This window comes from Lactuca virosa, chromosome 8, assembly GCF_052849685.1.
Source record: "Lactuca virosa cultivar CGN04683 chromosome 8, Lactuca_virosa_CGN04683_v6, whole genome shotgun sequence".
NCBI classification, from domain to species: domain Eukaryota; kingdom Viridiplantae; phylum Streptophyta; class Magnoliopsida; order Asterales; family Asteraceae; genus Lactuca; species Lactuca virosa.
In genome coordinates, this window is record NC_136433.1 from 345,211,636 (window position 1) to 345,225,127 (window position 13,492).

At 33.7% G+C, this 13,492-nt stretch overlaps 1 protein-coding gene across 1 annotated transcript; it reads right to left on the reverse strand.

The window, feature by feature from the left end:
- Window positions 1-589: 589 nt before the first annotated feature.
- LOC145133483 (alpha-glucan water dikinase, chloroplastic-like) lies at window positions 590-9,901 on the reverse strand. The gene is made up of 32 exons (XM_079068418.1): window positions 9,776-9,901; window positions 9,213-9,514; window positions 8,596-8,640; window positions 8,363-8,463; window positions 8,188-8,266; window positions 7,960-8,051; window positions 7,716-7,869; window positions 7,192-7,605; window positions 7,003-7,110; window positions 6,783-6,881; window positions 6,362-6,499; window positions 6,177-6,265; window positions 5,964-6,098; window positions 5,703-5,865; window positions 5,521-5,610; window positions 5,268-5,453; window positions 5,126-5,188; window positions 4,984-5,046; window positions 4,850-4,909; window positions 4,590-4,742; window positions 4,378-4,461; window positions 4,122-4,298; window positions 3,385-3,491; window positions 2,959-3,276; window positions 2,754-2,886; window positions 2,546-2,671; window positions 1,983-2,093; window positions 1,790-1,888; window positions 1,504-1,677; window positions 1,317-1,409; window positions 1,123-1,238; window positions 590-1,044 (listed from the first exon to the last, which is right to left on the reverse strand). The coding sequence occupies exons 2-32, from the start codon at window positions 9,480-9,482 to the stop codon at window positions 840-842; spliced, it is 4,245 nt and encodes a 1,414-aa protein (XP_078924544.1). The 5' UTR covers window positions 9,483-9,514; window positions 9,776-9,901; the 3' UTR covers window positions 590-839.
- Between the last annotated feature and the right edge of the window lie 3,591 nt (window positions 9,902-13,492).

The following is a 13,492-nucleotide window of genomic DNA, read 5'->3' on the forward strand; positions in this document are numbered from 1 at the left end:
CAAATATAACAACAATGATATCAAAGCCATTTGTAAATTATTCGAAACCCATATAGTTGCGGATTATAAATCGTTTCGGTAACATATAATTTATAATAGTGGTATCATAGCCGTTTTTGAATCTATTGCTTATCATGTATTTTTTGTTGTTGTTTTATTATGTCCATCCATTTTTATAGACTAGATGAAAGAAACAATATTTTTTAAATTTTAAATCTATTACGTACTTAACTTTTCATGGTTTGATTTTACTTGTGGAGTATTATTATTTTATAAACTCAGCTTGCATGCATTTCATAAACAAAGCACTAACATGTTTTGCAACATTTTCAGATTTTGCTCAAGATGATAACATCTATAACGAAAGATCATCTCTCGACTTAATCTTGACCAAATACAAAGGTTTTCTATGAAAGTAGTGAGATTAGTTTTAGTACTAATCTTATACAAGTTGAAAGAATAGATCATATTAAAACCATAACCGATTCTCTAACAAGCTTTATGAAAACAGTCAGTGGCGAATCTAGAACCAAAATCAACGTGATTCCTTATATAAATGAAATGGAAAAAAAGTATGAAAATATAGATCTTTTGGTAAAAATAAGGTAGTTCCTTATGTTTTTTTATATAAAATTGTTATATTAAAAAAGAAAAAAGGTAGGTCCTAGGATCCACCTTCACATAGTGTAGCTACGCCCCCTGAAAAGAGTGCAACTCCAATATGATTATACATTTACTTGAGAAGTCATATAACCTTTATTCATATTATTAATACAACATTTTGATGTTACCCGATTTATTCTTATATTTCTAGGGGTTTTTGTATGAAGTAATTATGATCACATTTGAGGTCGAGTTTGAACAATATAAATTTTCCCATCACGTACCACACCTTCAATATCTTGTGGGGATCCATATAACTTCTCTATGGCATCACCCGCACGAGCAATGCTCGAGAGGATTGATTTCTGGAAGTTTCCATCAACCATTAATGGATCTGAGGAGTAATCAAGTACAACTTTTTCTTCTTCATCCATAGGCACACTGTAGTAACATAGAATTTTCAAAATATTAAAAATAGTTTTCATGAGAGGAAGGAATCAAAATCAAGTGATGGTTTACCTATCGTAAAGTCCTGCACCAGCATAGCCTTCTAGATCTTCACCATTGGAATCAGATCGGAAGATAATGGATCTTTTTATGAAAAGCCCAATTGGTTTGCTTGGGTAACCCAAAACCTAAAAAAATTTAATTTATATCTGATTTACAATGACATGAAATGAAAATTTTAAAAAAAAATTATAGACTACATATACCTTAGGAGAATCAAGTTTATCTTTCTTGGAAATGAAACTCAATGCTCGACCTGGATAAGCTCCTACCAAAGTCTCCCCAAGACCCTTTACAACCTGTAGCATAACAACAGATAATAAAAAGGTAATATAAATATTGGTTTATAGAAAACAAGTGAGATTGAATAATAATAATAATAATAAAGGAAACCTCGGCATATATCTCAGATGGATCTCCAGAAGATGGATTTGTGGTATGAATAACAAATGCATAATCAGCATTTATTATTTCTTGAACCAATACAGCCATGCATAGGAGATCATGATCTAGTTTCACTTTTCTTGTACTGAAGTACGCTCTTTCGTTCCATTTTGAAGCCCAAACCTGGAAAATAAAAACCAAAAATGATTTTTTTTTTTTTTTTATGTATATTAGGGTAAATAGGAAAAAGTATAATAAGTTAGGAATCAATCATGTTGTTCTACTTCTAACCAACCTTCTTTATAGCAGTCCATGCTTGTTCCCATCTTTTCTCACCTTCATCCCCTGGCCATGGCATGCCAGAGCTTTTCATTTTGTTTTTCAGCTCTTCTACCTAAAATAATAATCTCCATTATCAATGACACAAAAAATGGAATCTTCTGACATGGGACATGTAGAAAAGACGGAAATACCCTCCTTGGACTTACCAGCTGGGGTGGTGGAACAAGGTCCAAAACTGTCTTGCGGATCTCCTCAAGGACTTCAAAGTCTCCTGCTTCTAATTTTTTCTTCAAGATTTTCAGCTTTTCAGACACACCCTGCAAATTAATGTATTTTTATGAAACCTTTTGAAATTTAAAAAAAAAAAAAAAAAAAAAAAAAAAAGAGTAAATTACACGAATGGTCCCTATGGTTTGGGGTAATTTGCACGTTTGGTCCCTAACTTATTTTTTTAACTCGGAAGGTCCCTACTGTTTGTTTTTGTTGAGCGCTTGGTCCCTGTCTTACCAAAAAAGACTATTTTGCTCTTGATTTTTTAATTTATTTAAATAAACACACCCCCAACCCCACTTCCGCCTCACCTTACGCCTTACCTACCCCATTTTATTTAAATAAATAAATAAATCAAGGACGAAATAGTCTTTTTAGGTAAGATAGGGACCAAGCGTGCAACAAAAACAAACTGTAGGGACCTTCCGAGTTAAAAGAATAAGTTAGGGACCAAATGTGCAAATTACCTCAAACCATAGGTACTAAAAAGTTAAAGTACCTTATTTTTTTCATGAGAAAGAACTTTCTCAAAACTTCCAAAAGGTAAAGCCACTGAAGTAGGAATCCCAACCCATGATGGTACTTTTCCTTTTACGTATGCAATGTTACGTGATTTAGCTCCAACCTTAAAAATTTTCATTACAAAATAACATTAATTCAGAATATTATAATATAATCAAAGAATTACAATATAAAAAACCTCTTACCATTTCACTTGTGAACTCTTCAGCCGAAACAGCAAATTTACCAGCAAACTCCTTTTTGACCAATTTTATATTTGATGGCAAACCAACTTCTTCCGAATTACTTGATTGTTTTAAATCTCCCTCTTTCACCTCACTAATATCATCATCATCCAAACACAAAGTAAGATGAAAATTCAAGATTTATTATAAAAGGAAATGATGTTACCTATAAGTTATATCAGCTGAAGTAGGTTTTAGTTTTAACAATTTCCCTTGTTTTGCGCGAAGATCATCCAAAATATTTGGATCAAAACATGTTGCAAAGCAGACTTTGCTGTTTCTTGCACGAACAGAAACATGGGATAGAACATCTGGCATGTCGGGTGTTATTACAGCAACTGTTCCATCAGGGATTTCTTCTTCTCCCCTTACAGATTTTGCTACTAAAATTGTTGGTGATTCATAAGATTTGTTTTGAACTGAAAGTAACTCATCAACCACCACAATGTATCCAACAGCTTCAATTGGGCTGATAACCTGCCAACTGTATACAACAAGGGAAGCTGCATTTATAAGTTGTTTATTTTATTTTTTTTATGATTGCAAATTGAGACTTTGTAACTATAAAAGATTGGAAATTGATTAAACCAACCTCCCCAAATTAGCCACATTGCGAAGAATGGGGTCAAGTCGATTAACCAATGATGATAAAGAAGCAGCTGATCCTGCACGAATCATTTCTTCAGTAAATATGCTTACCTGCATAAATTATAATACCAAATTAGATCAAGATAGTTATATAGAATCACATAAAGGCTACATTTATTACAGGGGACAGGACAAGATGACGAGGGCATTTACGTCTTTTACACAGACAAAAGATCGAGAGCGAGTCCCTATCCCATCTAGTTTCGTCTTTTTGGGTGGGACAAAAAATTGCAATTATTGTCACACGAGTAAATTACACAAATGGTCCCTATGGTTTGGGGTAATTTGTACGTTTGGTCTCTAACTTATTTTTTAACTCGGAAGGTCCCTACTGTTTGTTTTTGTTGCGTGTTTGGTCCTTGTCTTACCTAAAAAGACTATTTTGCCCTTGATTTTTTAATTTATTTAAATAAAGTGGGGTAAGTAAGGTAAGGTGAGTTTATTTAAATAAATTAAAAAATGAAAGGTAAAATAGTCTTTTTACGTAAGACAAGGACCAAACACGCAACAAAAACAAACAGTAGGGACCTTCCGAGTTAAAAAAATAAGTTAGGGACCAAACGTGAAATTTACCCCAAACCATAGGGACCATTGGTGTAATTTACACTTGTCACACTGACATCTGTCACAGTCCTAGTTCAATGCACACCAAACACAGTACAGTCTGTTTTGTTATCATACCGCCCATTGGTCTAATCCAAGGCGGGCCCCAAGGTACTCGGCTGAAGGTTGCAAAATTTGATGATACAACTCCCCTTTGGTGGCAAGTGCAAGTCGGGTTCTATCAAGGACTGATTTTGCAAATAATGCCCAACTACCATCTCCAGTCTCCAACATGCTTAGTGCTTGATTCCATCCCTTCATAGCAAAAGGATATAAGGGTAGTTTAGTCATTTAGTATTTTTGAAGAAATAAATCAGTAGAAACGAGAGATTACCTTTAAGCAATATATCAGGTCCTCGTTGTTGTCTGATGAGAGTATGAGGTTCTCGAGAAGAAGAGTGATTAAATACATAACTTTCTGAAAAAAAAAAAAACATTGTGGTCAAGGTTGATGAATCAAAATGTCGAAAGATGGAGTATGAGAAACAGAACATGCGACACAGAAAGGGCAAAACTGGAAATAAGACGTGCTAAAATATGATTTACCTCTGGCTTAGCGTTGCTCAGCTCTTCATAGCTCCTTTCAATGGCTGTCCTTACAGTAGAATCGAGGGCAATGTCCAAAAAGAGAAGATCCTTGAGCCGATCATTTGGTTTAGATAGTAATGGCCGAAGTTCCTCACGTGCTTCTAGCAGTCCCTGGATATATACATATATAATGAGGGTATTTTCGTCTTTTAGTAAAAAATAATGGAATGGCATCTTGAATTCCAATTCCATAAGCCTGAAAAGAAACTTTGGAATACCTCAAGAAGGGTTTCCACGTTCCTATCTTCCACATGATTCAAAACAAATTGAAGGAGTTCCTGTTTGAAACATTGTAAGTTATACAGAAATCATGGAGCTCAAAAAATTGTTCCCCAAAATAAATGACAATTACCGGAAATCCAGATGGAAGACCTGAAACAGGGTTGATATTCACCCCTACCATAAAACCTTGTCCCTGAATTTTTAAAAAATTAAACAAAAAATTTAAGGCTCGATATTTTAATAACTGATTTAAAGCAGAATGCTGGACTTACCTCAGATTTATAACCCATGCAGTTTGATATTGCAGACTCAAGATCTGCACCTGAATGAACTGCCTGTGAACAAAAAAAAAATTTGAAGGTTTGCAAAATATTGGGAAAATAAAAAAAGAAAAATAAAAAGAAAAAAAAAAACCTTTAATGTTCTCAAGTAGCTTCCCAAATCACGCAAGAGGCTTTCCTTTTGGTCTCTCCTGAAGCTTGGCTCATGGTGGATGGCTCGATCATAGCTTAAAAGTCTTTCTTTTGTTATTCCATTTGTATTCAGTGTGTTCCAGTAAACACTCATGTCAAAGTCATTTTTAATATAATCAATTAATGCCTACAAAAAATGAGTAATTATTTATGGTTTCGAAAAAGATAAGTAGACTGGTTATCATTCAATATACCTGACAAATCACAACATCATCAGGGCTTGTGTTATTGTGAAGTTTCTGATGCCATTCTTCCATCATTCCACCTGCACAATCATTATTTCTCTACACTTGACAAATAGGTCAATATTAGTGAGATTTATGAGAATTTAATGATGGAAAGAAATGTAATAAAGATTTTTTTTTTTAAATGCCACCTGGATCACAAGGATTTCATCTCGGATACGTTGACCTACATCCCCTTCACCTCCACGTCCAACAGTTGACATGATCATTCTTAAAAGTTCACTGTATTGTGGATAATTCACATAAACATTTTGAAGCAAATCTGTGAGCCTATCCTGAGCTCTGCTTATCTCACTGCACAAAACATAGGCCATGGTTAAGTGACCAAAATACCCCCGTCATATGATTGAATTCCATTAAGATACTTGAGATATTACTTTAAATAAACTTACCGAGGCTTTACATTGTAGTTTTTATTCCAGATTAGTTGTCTTGTAGCCATAAAACGCATCCATACTAGAATTCCTGCAAGACCCAACTCACCAGTCTCTGTGGCTTCTTCCATCAAATCAGCTGCAATATTAAATCTAAAGAGGAAAAGAAGAATTCATGATTAATCATGTTTTAACATCAGAATCTTGTCATGAAATTAAAGAAATGCAAACCTATGCATGAAAGACTTCTGTGCTTCACTTTCTAGCCCTGCTATTTTATCTAACAAGGACTTAGCAGTACCCTTCCCATCACCTGCATCCTTCATAAAGAAAAAAAAAATACAACCATGAAAAATGAAAGAATCAAATAACTAAACTATAGAAATTCATTAATTGAAGATTAGATGGAGAAGAACCTTTATTGCCTTCTTGGGTCCAACAAATTCAATGTAGAAGTCCGAACCATTATTCTTAATCCAGTTATTTCCAGAAAAAGTAACAAAAGGCATCCCCACATAATCACCCTCTCCAATTTCTATTTCTAATGATTGTATCTGTTATACACAAGAATTTATCCACAATTGAGTAATTAATAATAATAATAATAAGAGTAAACTGCAGAAATGGTCCATGTGGACTGTGTTTTGCAATTTTCTTTGGTTTGGGTGCCAAAAAGGAATCTTTTTTTTAATTTGGTCCCTCATTTTGATACTGTTAGTTTTAGTCCATTAAACTTTTTATAAATGACCATTTTACCCTCCATTTTATAACATACCCTTCGTTTCATCTGATAATCATCTGAAAGAAATTTAAAAAAAAATACTTCTCTTTGCAGACCTTGTTAGTTGAACCATCAATAGAGATAGTAGAAAATGGTGTGTCAGCACATGTAGCTAAAGGAGTAGACCCTTGTGGTAACAAATTTTCAGGTGGTGCCTGAAATAAGTAAAATTATTAATGTTATTCAATTTAGGAAGTTGTAGATATGCTTAAATAAAGATTTTTTTTTTCTTTTTGTAAATTGTTCTAAAAAACAGCTAGAAATATAGAAACTTGCCAGCCACTCCCCAGGTTTTTTTGACAATGCCCAGTGAAGGGTGAGTGGCTCCTTGAATCCTGTAGCCAAATGAACTCTTATCTTACTAGAAGCCTTTGTCACAAGTACCTAAATAAAACATACAAATTTTTTTTAGACATAATGCAATTAATTTAACACCAACAGAGATCTTTTGTTACTAGAACCTACCAGAAGCTCATCATCAGCAATTCTGTATGTCTTTTTGTTCAATATATTTATGTCACTTTTTTCCTCAATGAGCTTAGAGTAAAGTTCCAATGCAGACAAAGATTTTGGTGTCATGGAGGATTTTTCCTCTACAGACTTTACAGAAACTGGAATATGTTTGTTGAGAAGTTGCATGAGGTCCCTCTTCTTTCTTTGAATGCTTTGAGTTGAGTAGCTTCTAGTTTCCTGATGCTTTTGAACCTTAGTTTTTATCTCTCCTTTGCTAATTTTCTTTTGTTTGTCATCATTAGAAGTTCCAATATCTTTTTTGGAACTTTTATCATCTTTTTTAGTAAGCCTTGCTCTTATGTCCTCTATGGAACTCCCCCTAGAAATGTCTTCATATAGTTCTGCACGAGCTGCTTCATATTCCATCTGTAAGTTGTTAAATTACTTCAGTACTATGAATAAATTACATTGTGCACCATTTCTTAAATTGGCATTGAGTGTAAGAAAAGATACAAGAATTGTGAAAATTTACATGCCTTTTCTTGTTCTGGTGAATACATTTGTTTCCCCTTCTTTTCCCATCTCAAAAATGCTTGAATTTGTACAAGGTCTTCGGGAATTACAACATTTGAAACTGGATTTTCCCTTGAAGGCAGCTTAACATGGAAGTTTTGACCATTATTTTTGTACCTAAACGGGAATAAGTGGAGAGATTGACTAATTGACTAAAAAGTTGAATATGCACTTCGATACCAGCAAGTGTCAAAAAGATAGGCTTACCATTTATTCTTTGCTTCATCTACTATTAGGAACTCTAAAGCTTGAATTGAAGGATCATCAATCTCTACTTTCAGGGATGAACTGGAACCAGACTAGGAAAAAGGAAATAATGGCATAAATTAGTTGGTGTTTATACCAAAAAAAAAAAGATTTGTTCCTCATGTAGTATCTTGTATAATGATAATGCTCTAACAATGATTTTTTTTTTTTGTTTTAACTGTAACTTACTTTTATAAAGGGGGTTCTAAGAGCCCTTTCCTTGTATACTTTAGTCCCTTCAGGACGACGATTGGGGAGTACCCATTTTCTGTAGAAATGAAAGAAGAATGTGAAAATCATGAAAGGGTCAAAACAAATTTTAAACCTAGAAGAATCACAGATATTTTCATAAGTCAAAGCTTACTCCTTTACATTCCGTAGCCCACCCCAATGTAAATATAAATGATCCCTACTATTAGTGAGCTGAATCTCTACCAGTGGAATAGAGGAGATCTTAACATCAACCTGTATGCAAAAATATGGTACTGATTTTAGTAGATAAAGTGTATGAAAGTTTTATAATTGAATTCCCAAGAATTTAACAAAGTGTTTCATTCAAGGTAGGCATGTACATCTCATGTCTTAATCCACATATACCTGCATCTCAATATCTTCTTCTAAGATGAACTTTTGTCTCAGTTGCTACAATGAAAGAAAAAAGAGTATTAAAGCATGTAATTATGTCACCAAAAAAAGAGAACCGAGTTCAAACGATTGTTTAAACAAGTAGTGATTCACACACTTATTGCAAATCACTGAAAGATCTTTACTCGATACATGCGCCCATTCTATGCCCTTTTATGATTATAAAATATATATATTTAAAGCAGAATGTTAAAAAGAACTGGTTAACAAAGCACATATCATAATAGTTTTAGAACCTTTCCATGTAGTCATGTAGAGCAGCATATTTATTGTGTAAGATGCATGCAAGCATATAATTAAATTAGGAATGGTCTTTGGCATTCGTGTAATGCTGCTGGGATACATGTATGTTCTTTGTTTAGCTTTACAGATAAACGCACATAATCAAAAGATTTAGCATTAAAGTATCATCTTAAGTACAATTTCACAAAAAGGAGATAACAGAGCACTTTAAAAATTACGATTGGCATAACTTACAGCTATAATCACTGGAGAAGATATAAAATGTCAATAATATTAAAAATCCTCTGGGTGTCTTACTTACGAATAATGAAGTGTCTAAAAAGTACCTCGGATGCCGGATCGGTAGCTAAAACAGCTTGAACAACGTCAAAAAACACTGGATTTTTCCGCAATCCTGATCTTCGCAAAGTCAGTCTATGACCACTGAAATCGCTGGATAATATAGACGACAAAGCCGACGACGATGACTTCCGTATCAGAGAAGTAGCTTGAGCTTGAAACAAAGTATTTCCGCCAATGCAAGCACAAGAACTTTTTTGACTTTGATGCTGTAAAACTGGCCCTCGAAGCAAACTATGCCCTACTGAATTGCTCATATTCCTCTCTTCCTTTAATCGATTCAATGTCACTATCCAACAAAAACTCGTGACAGAGCAAGAATCAGTACCATGAGTATAAATACTTTCCCAATCTTAACAAACAAAAAGTTCACCCATAAACAAACACAAACTGCATCAATTCAATCCATATATACATTGATTAATCGATAAGAACAGAAAATTAACGTAAAATCGTGAAATTAACTATAAGAACACGGAAATTCAGTTAAATGGCTGTGAGGTTGTCGAATTAAGAAACGAATAATGTCTGAATTTCGGTGAAATCTTACCTCCGATCAGACTTATTGGGATATGCACAGTGTATATCTCGAAAAGAGAGATGGGTGATGGAGGTTGAAGAGAGTGGAGGGAGTATTATTTTAGTAAAGAGTGCGGTTGAGAGAAGCTTAAAAAATTGGGGGAAAAAGGACGTCGGAAGTCGTATACTATTTTTAAAGGCGATGGAAGTCCTTGTGTTTATGCTAACTGGCATAGAACGCCTTGAAGTTTTAGATTGTTCTAAAATGATCACTAATGTTGTTTTTCTTATTGTTTGATGGGCAGGGGCAAATGATATGGGTGGAATATAAAATACCCTTGTTAGAAGACCATATCTTACCAGATAGTGGAATATGTTATATGGATTTTGATTATATTTGTGTTTAACCTATATCTATGATATGATTTTGAGTTTTGTTGTCAGTGGTTTCACTATGGGCATCGTCCCTCCTAAGAACATCACATGTTCATGATTTTCTTATGACTATTCTCTTTGATAGTCTTGGCCAACATATATCGCCAGTGGAGTATCGTGCTATCATCAAGTATCGTCGTCTGATCCCTTTACTTTCGGCTGACGAGACATGTCTTGTTTGTTGCAAGACATGCTTAGACTCCTATGGGGAGCATACAGTTCATTGTAGAGATCTCTTCGGTTTCAAGTACCAACACGATCTTGTTAGGGATATGTTATTTTCGATATATTCAGGCACGTTGGGGTTCCTGTCAAGAAAAAGGTGTCTGTGAACTTTTTTGACTGACCCGTTGGAAGGAAGATTAACACTTAAACCAGCTAACGTTATAGTTTTTGGATGGGCATGAGGGAAGCACGTATGTGTGGATCTAACAAGGGTTTCCCCTCTTGTAGGCTTGGGGAATGGGATTCATTGTGGGGCATACTACTTTAAAAGTTGTCTCATGCAAAGTGGCAAAATATGAGAAAACATGCATGGAAAATTAACACACGCTTATACTTTTTGTGTGAAATAATTTTGGTTTCCTTGCGCCAGATGTTGTGGAGCCCCTCTCAACAGAGTCCAACAGATCATGTATAGTAATGTTATGACCCCAAGATCTAAGGATATTGTTTTTAAAAGAATTGGTTTTGTCATCCAAAAAGGGTTAGCAGTGCAGTTTGTTGACCGTTTACCTACTACGTCTATGTAAACTTTTATAATTTAACACTATAATATGGACTTGTTATCCTTCCATTAAAAAGAAATTATATATTGTAGTAAACTTTTTTTTTTATATATTTAAACAATAATCTTATATAAAATGTTTAAAAAATATCATTATGACCGGTAATTATGGGTTTTCAAATTACATCTAGTCGCTAACTCATTTTCATTTTCTGCTCTACTCATTTGATAAATGAATTTACATAAACCATTCAAAAAAAATATCATTATGACTGGAAATTAAAGGTTTTTATCAGATTTTAGCGACTTATCTAACAACTTTTGATCTCCGACCGTCTTCTTCTCCGTTGAAAACGAACAAACACCGCCATACACCTCATACCACTATTTACCACCAACGTCCACCTCCCAACATCATTTTTTTCATGAAGATCCAACTACACACAAAAATACAAATCAAACACACAAATATGAAAACCCACAACTAGATCTTGAAGAAGACCGAAATTAAATCAAACTATATTTGTTCACCAACCAAGAATAAATGGTTGTATTCATATTTTGTTTGGGAATAATTCTTAACTTACAAATTGAAATCGATATTCTATACCATAACTAGGGTAGTAGAAAACAAAATCAGAAACCATAGGAAATTGGTTTCCCCATATCTTGTTAGGGAAGAAATCTTAAGCAAGATCCAAGATTCATTCACATATTTCTTTCAAAACCCACATCAAACCTGAAAAACAAATCAAGTTTGTTTGGGCTAGTTTTATATCCTTTTATTTAAGTTTGTTTGAAAAGAGCATGTCACAAAAAAACATATGTTGGTCTGAAAATATCGTTGTAAATCATGAAAATCTTTAATTGTCGATTATAATGGTTTTTTACGTTTTGAGTAAGTTTATTGCTTAAATATGTATAAAGACGAAATTGACTAAATGTAATTAGGAAAACCTTTAGTTGTTGGTCATAATAGGTTTTTGTAACATTTTATGTAAGTAAATTGGTCAAACGTTTAAAAAAAACAATAAGTGACTAAATGTATATAATTGCAAAAGTTTGTTGCATTCACAAGTCATTATTCTTATTGGACATCAAGTCAATATTAAAACTAAAACTCTTAAGCATATATAGTTTGACAAAAAAATAACTCCAAAATTCTTTATTATGGTTTGTTGTTGAGTAATTCAAATACAACCAACAATGGTTACACTTCTTTAAGACTATGTCACTAATTATAAGTCGTGATAGCTTTAGCAAAAGTCCTTTAAGGTATAAGATACACTCTAGGATTTTGTCCAGTTTTCTTACTTTCGCAAGTTTGGTCTTTATCAATGCTTAGAAATGATAAGTATTCGATTAAAATAAATTTGAAATACTATTTCATAAAAACATGGATATTACAATCCTTCACTCATAAAAGATTTCATTATTAAACTATTAACTAAATATAAAGATAAATACGAATATTTAACATTCGTTCCATTTTCGGGCAATCAAGCCAAATTCGTGTTGAGATTTTAGGAGTTATACATACAACGAAATAATAAAAATATAACCAAAATTCCAAACCAAGGATCCATATGAAATGCAAAATAACCCGATGAAACCTTCATTAAAATTTTGGGAGAATTCAAAAGTCTGCTGTCATTCTCTTTGTTTCTCATTGGATTGTAATCCTTCATTAACACCACACACATGTGCCAATGCCATTTTTTACAATATAAGGGGGGGTGTTGTAATTCAGCGAATGACAGAAGCGTACAATTTGGATCATGCAACAATTAAAGGGGCATTAGAGTAATTTCGACGGAATTATAAACAAGGACACGTGTCGGAATGCAGTGAGTGTACGCTTGGTCGACACGTATTTTCAAGCTTTATCACGTGTGATATGCTGAATAAACATGGATTTGCCAAAAATAGCTCGGAAAGGTGGCCCCGTGACTTGCATTGATATTTATTTTCTAACTTATATTAATTGTAAGGAAAAGCCCTTCTGTTCTAAAGAAACTTTCAATTAACCCCCTGAAGATAATATATGTGTTAGGTTGATTTTTATGCATCAAATTTAGCATTTTAATCATTTTCATGATATATTGTGTACATTTAACATGTATTTTACATGTTTCATTACATCGTTTGGTATCAGACAATTATATTCGTTTAAGCTTAATTTGTGCAGATTTATGTAAGTTGGTGATAACATCTATAAGCACCTATAGAAGTCACGTGGAAGGTCCGACAACTGCGATTGAAGTCTTATAACATCCATGATAAAGTTTTAATACCAAGCTATTGAAAGTTTTTTTTTTTTTAATTTGGCAGCAATGCGCGATCTTCGTAAATTGATTGGATCGAGGGGTAAACATTGTCCGATCAAGCTGAAATTTTACTGATATATACCTAACTCATAGATCTTTAATATGAACAGTGGAGATTGAATTTGGAGGACATTTGATACAAATTTGGGCCTCATGAACAGCAGCAACCGAATCTGCCCGGAATATGTTTTGACCGCCCGTTATAAGCCTTTTAAAATCAGCCAATAAATCGAACTTTTAAACTCATTCTTGGCAGCCC